The 12,553-nt window shown below is 38.0% G+C and overlaps 2 protein-coding genes across 5 annotated transcripts in view; one reads left to right on the top strand and one right to left on the bottom strand.

Annotated features, from left to right (window-relative positions):
• The window catches only part of NUDT9 (nudix hydrolase 9), a 101,472-nt gene that overhangs the window by 47,223 nt on the left and 41,696 nt on the right, over window positions 1–12,553 (top strand). For 2 of the 4 annotated variants that reach the window (XM_011281779.3, XR_006596961.1), the window contains one exon: window positions 6,382–6,632. The exons of 1 other annotated variant lie outside the window; for it this stretch is intronic. In XM_011281779.3, coding sequence (XP_011280081.1) covers window positions 6,382–6,395 — 14 coding nt within the window. In that variant the 3' untranslated portion in view covers window positions 6,396–6,632. Of the gene's footprint in view, window positions 1–6,381; window positions 6,633–12,553 lie in introns of those variants that run through there. One more of the 4 variants, XR_006596962.1, reaches the window with a different exon arrangement.
• SPARCL1 (SPARC like 1) overlaps window positions 1,863–12,553 on the bottom strand; it is a 34,403-nt gene continuing 23,712 nt past the window's right edge. Inside the window, 4 exon segments of the mRNA XM_003985193.5 lie at window positions 1,863–2,305; window positions 7,946–8,094; window positions 8,712–8,860; window positions 10,756–10,892. Of these exon segments, the coding sequence (XP_003985242.4) occupies window positions 2,277–2,305; window positions 7,946–8,094; window positions 8,712–8,860; window positions 10,756–10,892 (464 nt within the window). The 3' untranslated portion in view covers window positions 1,863–2,276.

Raw genomic sequence — 12,553 nt, 5'->3', positions numbered from 1 at the left:
TAGAACTGTATGCCCATCTAGTATTTAAGCCATATTACTAATACCTTTATGGTCATGGGCAATATGAGTCACAAGGTTTAAAGCTAAACTGAATAACTGGTTGCAGACTAAGAACTCCAAGTCCTCAGGTATCTCACACAGAGAGAGGCTTAAAGACTGATTACTGAGAAAATAACTTCATCTCATCAGTTGGGATCAGAGCAACATCTTTATCACAAATAATCCACAATTAAAATTTGTGGCTACCAAGAATATTACAGTGTTTCTACAATATATCATCTAGGGCAGCTATACACAAGGGAGACTTAATGGACAGAAAAATTAAAGGTTCTAGAACTTTCTATTTTAAATACCATTTATTATTTCAAAATGAACTTACTTTCAAAGAAAACATTTTAAATAAACAGGTAGTGTCTTTAGAATTAAAATCATTTTGGGGCACCTGGATGGCTTAGTCAGTTAAATGTCTAACTTTAGTTCAGGTCATGATCTCACAGTTCCTGAGTTTGAGCCTTGCCATTGGGCTCTGCACTGATAGTGTGGAGCCTGCTTTAGATTCTTCGTCTCCCTCTTTCTCGACTCTTCCCCTGCTTGTTTGCTCTCTCTCAAAAATAAATATTAAAAAAATAATTAAAATCACTTTTCACTATTCTAAAATGTTTAAAAATGGCAATTTAGGTCTAATCACCTCCAAATATAATTTCACCATTCCTGACAAATTCACAAATTTACAATTGTTATTGGTTAAGACCTCATGACATTTCTTTGCAGCTACACATAAGAACGTTTTGAATTTTGGAATAAGTTCTAAAATTATTTCCCTAGTTGGAAAAATTATAAATACTTATATTTTGATTAATCAAACTGAACTTAATTATTTTGAAATGACATGGTGTGATATGGTCTAAGAACAAGTGACTCAGAGCTAAGAAAAGACATAAATAAAATTTTGAGGTTAATCAGAGAAAATTTTTCTGATAAAAAGCATACTCTTCCATAAGTTCCTTCAGATGAAATTCCTTGAGGTACCTTGTCTCAGTGACTATCAAGGCTCTTAACAACAACAACAGCAACACATTTTTGATTATTTGAAAAAATAACAAAAGGCAATTGCATTGATATCTTTCATTTCAGATAGGAAAATATGTTAAAAAATTAAAAAACATAAAACATAAATAAAATAATAAAAAATAAAAAATAATTTATTTCCTTATAGATATTGTAAGTCGAATATAGAAGTTGACAGTTTCTTTTACTGCCTTGTTTCAGACCTTAGGAAAAACTCTATTATGGTATCTTTTATTATTTTTGTAATCTAGCCCATACTGTATTAATAGTTACCAAAAAAGAGTCCTAATGAAAACACAAAGTTTCTCTTATGACACAATTTCTTGCTATAAAATTGCAGTAGTAATATTTATCTCTGACGACACTGAACATTAAGACACTTCAGAGCTTTCTGTCTGTGTTGTCTTTACCCTTATTTTGAGTATATGAGACACGCAAAAAATTTGCAGGACCTCCACTTCCCCTAACACACACGGACAGCTGCACAAGAGCTAGAACCAGATGTACCAAGCAGTGCATAATCGTCCACATTTTAAACTGAATTTGGTAAAGAGCACTTGGATTTATTTTTTTCTGTTTGAAGTTACATTATGACAAAGGACATTAATAAGCATCTACCATTTAATAACTGAGTATTTGTTTCCCACAGGAAACATCTCTCCCAACCATACTCCTGCCTTTTTTTTTTTTTTTTTTAAGTAGTAGGGTCTAGGGAAGCACAATTATAATTTGAAGTGTGAGCCTTGAGTTGGTCTTTCACATATAGCTGTTTAAATAAATGACTGGAAATAAACTTGAGTAAGCATTTGGATTTTTATTAGGATATTAAGATACTGAAAGTAATGCACATTAATGACAAAAGAGCATTATTCCACTTTCTTGAAGTGTACATGATATTATGAACAAAACGAATGTAGTATTTTCTTCAAGTTTCGTAATTAGGAAGTATCTCACAAACAGATGTAGAGAGTTTTCACAAACAGCATACAGGATTTTGCATATGTAGACTTTATTTTAAAGTTTAATTCCAAAGTTAATGTTAAATGCTTAGTGCATACACTGTCAGCAAGCCATTACTCTTATTGTCATCTCACACATGCAAAAGTTTTGCTAAATATAAATCTACAAGTATCATGGATGCATATATTTTCAGGAGTGGTCAGGACAGAGAAGGATGCTGGAATGTTAGAATTCTTTCAAATCTTAATTCAAAACAGGAGATTTTCATCTATGTCTTCTGTAAAAAACAAAAACAAAACAAAACACATTTTTAGGAAACAGCCAGAGTTGTAATATAAACAAACAATGATAGAACTGGGGGATTAGAGAAACTGTCTAATAAGACTTACAGGATAGTTCTCAAACCTGATAGGGCATCAGTGCCACCTGTGAAGCTTTTATTTATTTATTTATTTTAAAGTTTACTTATTTATTTTGAGAGAAAGGGAGGGAGGGAGGGAGGGAGGGACATAGGGAGGGGCAGAGAGAGAAGGAAAGAGAGAGAGAATCCCAAGCAGGTTTTGCACTGTCAGCAGGGAGCCCAACATGGGGCTAGAACCCATGAACTGCGAGATCAGGACCTGAGCCGAAACCAAGAGTCAGACGCTTAACCAAATGAGCCACCCAGGCACCCCATCTGTGAAACTTTTAAAAAGATACCATATGGCTTCACTTATATGTGGAATCTAAAAAACAAAAAGAACAAACAAAAAGCAGAAACTGATGGCTGCCAGAGGGGAGGGCATGGGGAGATGGGCAAAATGGGTGCAGTGGGAGGTATAGGCTTCCCGTTATGGAATAAGACAAGCGTAAAAGGCAGAGCGTAGAGAATATAGTCAGTGGTATTATAATAGCGTTTTATGGTGACAGACAGTAGCTATACTTGTGGTGATTACAACATAACGTATAGACTTGTTGAATCACTATACTGTACACCTAAAATTAATGTAACATTGTGGGTCAACTATACTTCAAGTAAAAAAAGATATACTCTCAGGCCTTACCCCTGGCCTCCTGAATCAGAATCTCCAGGGGTGGGCCAATGGCATGTATACATCTAGAAACTCCACTGGTAGTTCTAAATGTAGGGTTGAGAAGCACCAATAGAGACCTAGCCAAGAAATGCCAAGTATACTAACCTATAAAGGTTGCTAAGATATAACAGAAAAAAACAGAAGTATAGGGTCAGTTAAATCAAATTTCCAACCAAGTAATTGTAAAAGAACTTGTTGCCACACCTTTGGACGAGAGAACATCCTTTAGGGGATATAAGATCACTCTTACCGGTATGGCCCACCCTCACTCAAGCATTGTTGAACAAATAGTTAAACAGATTAACTTGAAGCATACGAATGACTACACTGTCTGGGACACCAGGTAATTTTCCTGCTCAGTGTAAGTCTTACACAAGAGTAGGAAAGATTATGAACTTTGGTATATTTCCTTTGAACACTGGCTTCATTTGTAAAATGAATATTTTAGTCTCATTATTTATAAATTTACTTACTGTTGTGCTCACACTTTTTGCCTTCTTTTCATTGTTTGGATAAGAGATGTCCTTCCTTAACTTTAGGCTAATCCTCTGCCTATGCCCAGGATCTCTTCTGGCCTCAGAAATTCTCCCCCTAATTTTACTCTTTTGTTTTTCTTTCTTCTTCTTTTTTTAATTAAAAAATTTTTAAAAATTAGGCTCTGCAACATAGGGCTTGAACTCACAACTCTGAGATAAAGAGTGGCATGCTCTACTAAGCCAACCAGACAGCCATGTTTTTCTCATATCCTCAATCTTTCCTTTTTTACTGGACCCTTCCCATGAATGAACATGCAAATATGCTGCATAGCCAGCCTTGAGTGCATGGCACTATGGGGACCATCAGTAAACACTTGTCGAATGAATGAATGAATGAATGAATGAGTGCTCAAGCTTATTTTATTCCCAGAAATGCTTCCCTCAACTTTAACCCCCTTTTTAGTTCTTTCCTGTCTTCAAGCAGCCACTCTTTACCCTTTCTCATCTATTGTTTCTCAACCTATGGAATCTGGCGTCCATCTCTACTGTTCCATCAAAGTTGCTCTTACTAAGGCCACCCAGGATGCCCTTATTTCTATGTAAAAGGAGCGTTCTTAGTTTTTTATCTTACTTGACGTCTCAGCAGTATTTGGCACTGTGATCTCTTCTTCCTCTTCAAATACCTCCTTTGAAATGGCACAATCCTGTTTTCTTCCTTCCTTTCAGGAGACTTCTCATTCTCCTTCATGAACTCCTTCTTTCTCCTCTACCCATTATTCTTGGTTCCTTGGTGTTCAACCCTAGACCTTTTCCCATGTGGCTCAACACATTTTTGTGGGGGAATTAATTCCCTTCCATAGCGTTAATTACTTTCCGTATGCTTGTAATCCTCAACTATGTACTTACATTCCAAAATGTTGCCTTGAAAAGCTGACCCATGTATTCATGTATCTACTGTTCATTGTCTCCCAAGTACTTAAAAGTTCACATCATAAATGGAAGTTATCATCTTCCCAAAGTCGGCTTCTGTGCTTGTGTTTTCTGTCTCTGTTCCTCTGTCTCTTTGCCTGGCCTGAGCCCGGAACCTGGGTGTCATATTTCCCTTTGTCTCTATCTCTCAACTGTCTGTTCCCTGCCCCCACATATTTCCTAGCAAATACTTATTATTTCTATATTATATACACCTTGAATATGCTTACATTCTTGAATATATCATGTTTATATTTTTAAATATTATCTTGAGTGTGTTTCTTTTTCTTTTTCCCCACTGTAACTGCTCTAGTTCAAGTTCTAATCAACTATGCCTGGATTTACCACAGGCAAATCAGCCAGTTCTCTGGCTTCTCCACCATGTAACCAAAAGAATCTTTCTTAAGTACAAATCCGGTGAAACCACTCCCTTGTTTAAAACACTTTGGTGATCCTCCAGTACTTTTAGGATAATGTCTTTAACTGGCTCAGTAGGACCTGCATGATCTGACTCGTTTGCCTATGAGTCTCAGTTGGAGGGTTTTTCTCAAGATTAATGTGGAATGGTATGTCATGAACACCAAATAAATATTACTCCTCTACCTTTCAATTAAACCCCACTTTTACACAGAAGGAAAATGAGACTTGCTGAGGTTAAGTGGTATGCCCTAACTCACATAGCTAACTCATGACAGAGCTGGATATTCGAGCACACCTAGCCCAGATAAAAGGCAGTTAAAATTCAGAATGGCCGTGGCTAAAATTTATCTTGTCCTTTCATGGATTTCCCAGCCATGAGGGAAGGAAGGGCACGCTTACAAATAGAGATTTTGTTGTGTTTTGTTTTCCCTAGCTACAGCCCAAAGCAGTAACTTGTTTGGTTGTTCTGACTGAATATTAAATATCTGCTTTCTTGGTTTACTATGTGATAATTCTTTCCCTCCTTCAAAATAATGTAATCATGGCCAAACCACAGTGAACAAACAAGACCATTAAGAGCTTTTGGAGTCGCTGAACTTCAAGCCCTTCCTGCTCCTCCCAGACAACCACCCAGCACAGAGCCTGAGTGAGCCTACATGCTGAAGAGCTGCCAGAAGTTTCAGAGGAACAGTGAAGCACAACTGGTTTCCTTAAATAAATGGAATCTGTTCAAACTCAATCACTCTGTTAAAATCAAGTGCCATATAAAAGGGCACACACTGGGGCGCCTGGGTGGCTCAGTCGGTTAAGCGTCTGACTTGGGCTCAGGTCATGATCTCACGGTTTGTGAGTTCGAGACCCGCATCGGGCTCTGTGCTGACAGCTCAGGGCCTGAAGCCTGCTTCGGATTCTGTGTCTCCCTCTCTCTCTGCCCCTTGCCTGCTCACACTCTGTCTCTGTCTCTCTCTCTCAAAAATAAACATTAAAAAAAATTTATAAAGGGCACAATATATCCTGTCCCAGCTACGTTTCCCCCTTTTGATAATGGTGGGGTGGAGGGAGTGGGGCAGCTGTACTTGGGTACACTTTGTCTTTTTAACATGGGAATTAGGAAAGTAGTTTTAGCCATTTTGGGGAATATATTTGAATTTATAAGTACTGTACTTACAGAATAGACGTTAGAAGGGAAATTGGTATTATTTATATGGGTTGGGGTCTTAACAGCTTATTCATTTCCTATTAATGCTAATAGAGTATAAACAATATGTCACAGCTTCTAAGACCTCTTCTCACATTATAGCAGGAGTTGGTCTGTGTGACCAAATGAATATGGCAGAAGTATGTCACTTCTGAGATTAGGTTACAAAAGACATTATAACTTAAGTCTTGGGTTCTCTCTCTCTTTTGTCTCACAGATGCCAAGCTGTGAGAAGTCCTATGGAGAGGACCACATGGTGAGGAAACGGAATCTTCCAACAGTAGCCATGTGGGCGAGTTCAGAGGAGATCCTAAGATAGAACTGTCCAGATAAACAACTCCTAGATTCCTGATCCTTGGAAACTGTGAACTTGTAAGCTTCTAAGCTTTAGGGTAATTTGTTATGCAGTGATAGGCGACCAATATACAGCACTTGGTGCTTACAAAAATATACATTCTTTGCTCCTTACAGTTGTGCTTATTTCACAGAATAATATTGTAGAGGCAAAGAGCTAACCCTTTCTGCTTACCTATTTATCAGTAAGTACTCAATACTCTCAGCTCTTTCTTTATAATTTCAAGGCATTCTACATATCATGAAGAATATATATATACACACACACATATATAATATATATAAGAATATATATTACATATATAAGAATATATATAATAAATATATTAATTTTTAAATGTTTATTTAATTTTGAAAGAGAGACAGAGTGTGAGTGGGGTAGGGGCAGAGAGAGGGGGACACAGAATCCAAAGCAGGTTCCAGGCTCTGAGCTGTCAGCAGAATCAGACGCAGGGTTCAAACCCATGAGCCATGAGATCATGACCTGAGCTAAAGTCGGACACTTAACTCACTGAGACACCCAGATGCCCCATGAAGAATATTTTTAAAGTGAATGTCATACAAGTTGCCTCCTTTTAAGACATTCTGACCTTTGATGAACTTACTTTTCATGACCGGTTGGCTGCACATTCATCCTACTTGTATGTTGTGAACATAACATATAAAACCTCTGCTTTAGAGGTTGTTTACTGTTGATTTACATTGTGCAAGCAGTTTTGAGTGCTCATTTTTTGAGAATCTTTCAAATCTTGATTATTAAAAACATGCTTGCTAATAAATATCAGCTTTAACTTAGGAAAACAAAAGGAAGTATGTTAAGACATAGACTGGCAAAACAAATATCTAAATTTAAGTTCCTCCATCACAGGGAGAAAGAAAGAACCCTCTGATTACTATTATTTTTGCCACTGAAGATGCAGTAATAGATTGAAAGCATAATATCTGGACACAACTTGTGATATGAGGCCCTATCTTTAGTGAGTTGGTAACGAATTCTAAGATTTTTCTGACATCTCCCACTGGCAGAATCAGACTTATTGTTTTACTCTTCACATATGACTTTTTAAAGTTTGGACCAATAGTCAGGTTAAGAAATGACATAAAATCCCTCCTTCTTCAGAAGGGTAGCACAGCTCTCTGGATTGACATCATTTTCTCAGGCTTAGCCAACTGCTAAGAACTCAATGTTGTGATCCCCTAAGTATTCCCACTTTTACTCTCTGAAAAAAAGAGTATCATCAAGGGAAGTATGAAGTAACCTTGCAATGACAGCATGTGCCCTGAGGAAGTCCTACCTGGGATGCTGCCACCTTGCTGTCCCTAGGTGTCAATCTGAGCACATAGCAGGACCTCTCCAGGAGGGCTGCAGGCCTTGGTGCTCTCCTGGAGAAGAGGATACCCCTTTCCCTGACTGATGATGAGTTTACCTTCTTTAATTCCAAAGCAGTGGCCCCACTCCTTCAGGGTGATGTGCTTATCTTTGTTGGGATCACACTCCTCAAAGAAGCGAGTTATGCAGTGTTCCATGGGCACCAGAGATGCTCGCAAAGGAGCAAGCTCAGAATGTGTTAAGACTCTGCAATGAAATAAACGGTGGTGTATTAATGGCCAGCTTGTATATGAAAGTTAACTCTTAGGATAACTAAGGCATTTTTCTTCCACAAGATTGCTAGGAATGCCAAATAAATAGTACACTCATGAAAAGGTGCAAAATTATGGGTAAGATACACAGCACTTGAGATGTCACAAAGTTTCTTTCCTCACTGGGAAGTACTCTCCTGCCAACTTAAATTTATAGGGATGTGCCTCACCCCCCACCAACAATCATGTTTGTACAGCCTGACTCTTACCCACTGACCATTACCCAATTGTACATATCCAGATGTAAGCACTTGACCTAAGCTGGGCCAATCAGAACATCTTGGGAATTCAGGATTAAGAATGAGAAGGAATTTAAGGAGTCTCTGCTACAGGCTGGGTCCTAATATCTAAACTTGGGAAACATGGTGTGGCCATATTGTGCTATCTTCAAAGCAGTTTTGTGTTTAGACACCTAACTACATTTGTTTGGCATGTCAGTGTTCTAAAACAGAGGTGGAAACTTCCTAGATATGTTTAGAAGTATCTTTGTATAGATAATTAGACATTCTATCAGGGAGATGACCTAGTAATGTGAAGGTTAAGAGTTTTTACCTGTCCATAGGATGTTGGTCAAGTTCACCAAACTGCCAGTGCACAGGATACACATACATGTGGTAGTTTTTCTTAAAGTCCCGTAAGAGAAGGTCAATGGAATGGTCCCCAGCCAACAGCCTCTTTTCATCCAGGTAAATCTTCTTGACCTGGGATTAGGAAGGGAGAAGATCATCAGAGAATCAGACAAATGTAATGTAATTATCACTGGTAAACTTTACTTGAAGAGTAACAGTGACATGACAGAGGAAAACAAGCCCAGGCCATCATGAGACCGAATGAAATCCTTCCTAGTCAACACTATACAGACTTTCTTATTTCTACATAGAATAACAGCCAACTAAAAAATACAACCTGTGGTTTTTAGAAGATATTTAAGTATTTTTGATCTTTCTTTTAACCGAGTACTGTTCATCACATTCCTTAAAATTATGAGAAGGTTTTAATGAAAAGGCCTGAAATGACCTAGGCAAAATTGTTGGTTAGTGAAAAGTCCCAATCACCACATTGGCATACTCTTAATTCTCTAAGTATTTCTGTCCAGTGTCTGATCAGAATCAGCTGTGGTGTGACACCATTTGGTCAGCCCCATTAAAATTTCCCTGTTTTGCATCTAACGCTTTCAAGACTTTCACTGTGATGTATTAAAAAGAGAGGATAGAAATTATTTCTGGGCAATGCATATAAAACTCTCAGCTTATGATGTTACTCATGAACTAACTGGAAGCATTTAGAACAGAACTACCCATCTCCATGGTCACATCCACCAACTTCTCTCCTTGTTATCATGGATGAACTTCCTGTGCTCTGAATATAAGCCCAACCCTTCACTGGTGCTCAGAAGCCTACCCCTTTCCATCTCCTCAAAACCACCCAATGGCAGTTGGGTACCTCTTCTATTCCTTATTAGTTTTTACCATCTTTACTGGGGTCCTACCAGAAGCACACAAACATCCTCTACTATCTCCCACTGGTAGATGGGATTCTTGAACTCACATTCCTGTCTGGCTGCCACCCATTTCACTTTCCCTCTTTCTAGCAAAATGCCTTGAATATATTGTCTATACTTGGTGCTTCCACATCCTTCCTCCTATTCTCTTTTGAACCCTGTCACTCAAGCTTTTCTTCTCTCCAATCTGCAGAAACAGCTTCTGTCAAGGTTAACTCTGTGACCACCACATGCCAAATCAGTGCTCAACTCATTCCTCATTTTACAACCTGTAAGCAGCATTTGATAATGCACACCTTCCTTCTTGTTTAATTTTTTCTTCATAGCATGTTTCATTCCACCTGACATACCTTATATATTTGCATATTTATTTACATGTTTATATATTTGCATGTATGCTCATATTTGCAATATGTCTATAAACACACGTGCGTGCACACACACACACACACACACACACATTTGTTCAGAGTCTCTTTTCCTAGGATGTTAGCTCATGAAGGCAGAGATTTTTCTTTGCTTCATTGCTGTATCCCCATCATGTAAATCAATTCCAGATACACAGGATGCACTCAATAGCTATTTGATGAGTGCATTTTCCCTGAGAACTTCTGGAATGAATATTCTGCACTTTTAAATCTTAATATATTACTGACATTGCAAATAAGGGATTTCTCTTATATCATAAATCTGTCTGGTCTATGAGGGCAAAAAGATGTATTAAAAATCTTTTAAATTTATTTAAATTTATTATTAGATTTAAATAATATGTTTGGGCCTGAATATATAAATGCTGAATGGAGGTTCCCTTTGCTCAACCAGGATTTGCTCTGGGGTATGAGGTGAAGAGTCCTTGCTCAGGCCACTGCCCTTTGGACAGGAATGGGGTGGTTTGGCCATGTCTCAAACCTTGTGGCATGAATGGTGACCACTACTGTGCTGTTACTGCATGTGAACTTAGCAGGTGTGGCGAACCAAGTGGGCTCTTGCTGATATGCAAGGGGAGGTAGGCCCCCTCCTCCCCTCAACACACATACCCTTTTTCCTTAGGCTCTGTACATAGACACTTGGGTAGTTGACCTGTGGATAACTTACTTTATTTCTCTGCTTCTCATTTAGATAACCACCGTGTTCAGGGTTTGGCTCATAAAGCTGCATGAGAATATTCTTGAGCCAGTCTCTCATCCTTAGGGGAAACTGAGTCACTTCGAAGTCTGTACAAATAGGAATAGCTGTTCCAAGCAGAAAGAAAATAGATTTTAATTTTTGGATCTTACTCCTATCTTATGGCACATCCTCATAACAGAAAGCTTAATAACATCTGGTGACTGACGGTACGCTCACTGTCCCACTGTCACAGCAGTGGGTCCTTACACCTGGCGGCAAAACAGAACTGCCTGTGGTGTTTTCAAAACATACCAGATTCCAGCTTCCATTCAAAGACATTCTGATTTGATTGGTCTGGGGTAGAATGTGGGCATCAGGATGATTTAAAAGTTCCAAAAACAATTTATTATTATTTTTTTTTTTCTTTAAAAAAATTTTTTTAACGTTTATTTATTTTTGAGAGAGAGAGACAGAGCATGAACAGGGGAGGGGCAGAGAGAGAGGGAGACACAGAATCTGAAACAGGCTCCAGGCTCTGAGCAGTCAGCACAGAGCCCGACGCGGGGCTCGAACTCACGGACCGTGAGATCATGACCTGAGCCAAGGTCGGACGCTTAACCGACCAAGCCACCCAGGCGCCCCCCAAAAAATAATTTTGATATGCAGGTTTATTTGATATGCAGGTTTATTTTGATTTTGGTTTATTTGATATGCAGGTTTATTTATTTGATATGCAGGTTTATTTTGATATGCAGGTTATTATTTGATATGCAGATTTATAGGTGGAGGGTAGAGGCTGCAAGAACTATTTATCAGGAGAAAAGAGAAAAAAGTGAAAATTAGATTAATCTGTGGTAACAATGTTAAATCTCAGTGACTTAAAAGAACAAAAACTTTTTAATTTTTTTAGTTTTACTGAAATATAATATACATACAACACTGTTTAAGATGTACAGCATAATAACTTGACATCCATATGTTGTGCAATGACCACCTCACTATCACCTCACTAGCTACAAAATTTTTTTTCCTTGTGATGAGAACTTTTAGGATCTACTCTTTTAGCGACTTTCAGATATACTATACAGCAGTGTTAATTACAGTCACTGTGTTGTACATTCAAGGCCAATACAAGTTGACAGGAGGGCTCTGCATACAGGACCACACATATGCTAGCTCTTAAATGCAGCTGCCCAGAACTCACATGGATGATTTTTGCTGAAATTTCACTGGACAAATCAACTCATATGGCCACATCTAAGATCAAGAGGGCTGAGAAATTTAATACTCTTGTGTGTCAGGAAAGACAGGAGAACTGGAAATATTAGTAAGCACTGCTAATGTGGAGAATCACTTAGTGATAAGGAGATCCAAACACAATTGAGAATATTTGGGGGGAAGAAGAGCATTAAAAAAAAAACTTCTAGAAGAATATATTGTCATAAAACTTCTTGGCGGAGACTTAACGTACATTGGAAAAAGGACAAGTAATTTAGCAAAATTCCAATGATTCATTTCAATTATTAAGTGGTAACATTATCATAGTAATTCTGAACCCTGGCTGCACCTTAGAATTGTCTAGGTTACTTTAAAAACAAATGAAAAAGCAATGTTAAAACCCCAACCCCGTCCAATTAAATCAGTCTCTTTTAGTTAAGGCTGGGGAATTATTCTTTTTATTTTTTTTAAGTCTCTCTAGAAGATTTTAATGAGCATCCTAGGTTCAGAACTACATTAGCCTTTTTCCATTTGCATGTGGGAGTCTGTATATAGATTATTCAGATAT

This window comes from Felis catus, chromosome B1, assembly GCF_018350175.1.
Source record: "Felis catus isolate Fca126 chromosome B1, F.catus_Fca126_mat1.0, whole genome shotgun sequence".
Classification (NCBI taxonomy): domain Eukaryota; kingdom Metazoa; phylum Chordata; class Mammalia; order Carnivora; family Felidae; genus Felis; species Felis catus.
The sequence above is the reverse complement of the archived record's forward strand: the minus strand, read 5'-3'. Positions and strand labels throughout refer to the sequence as shown.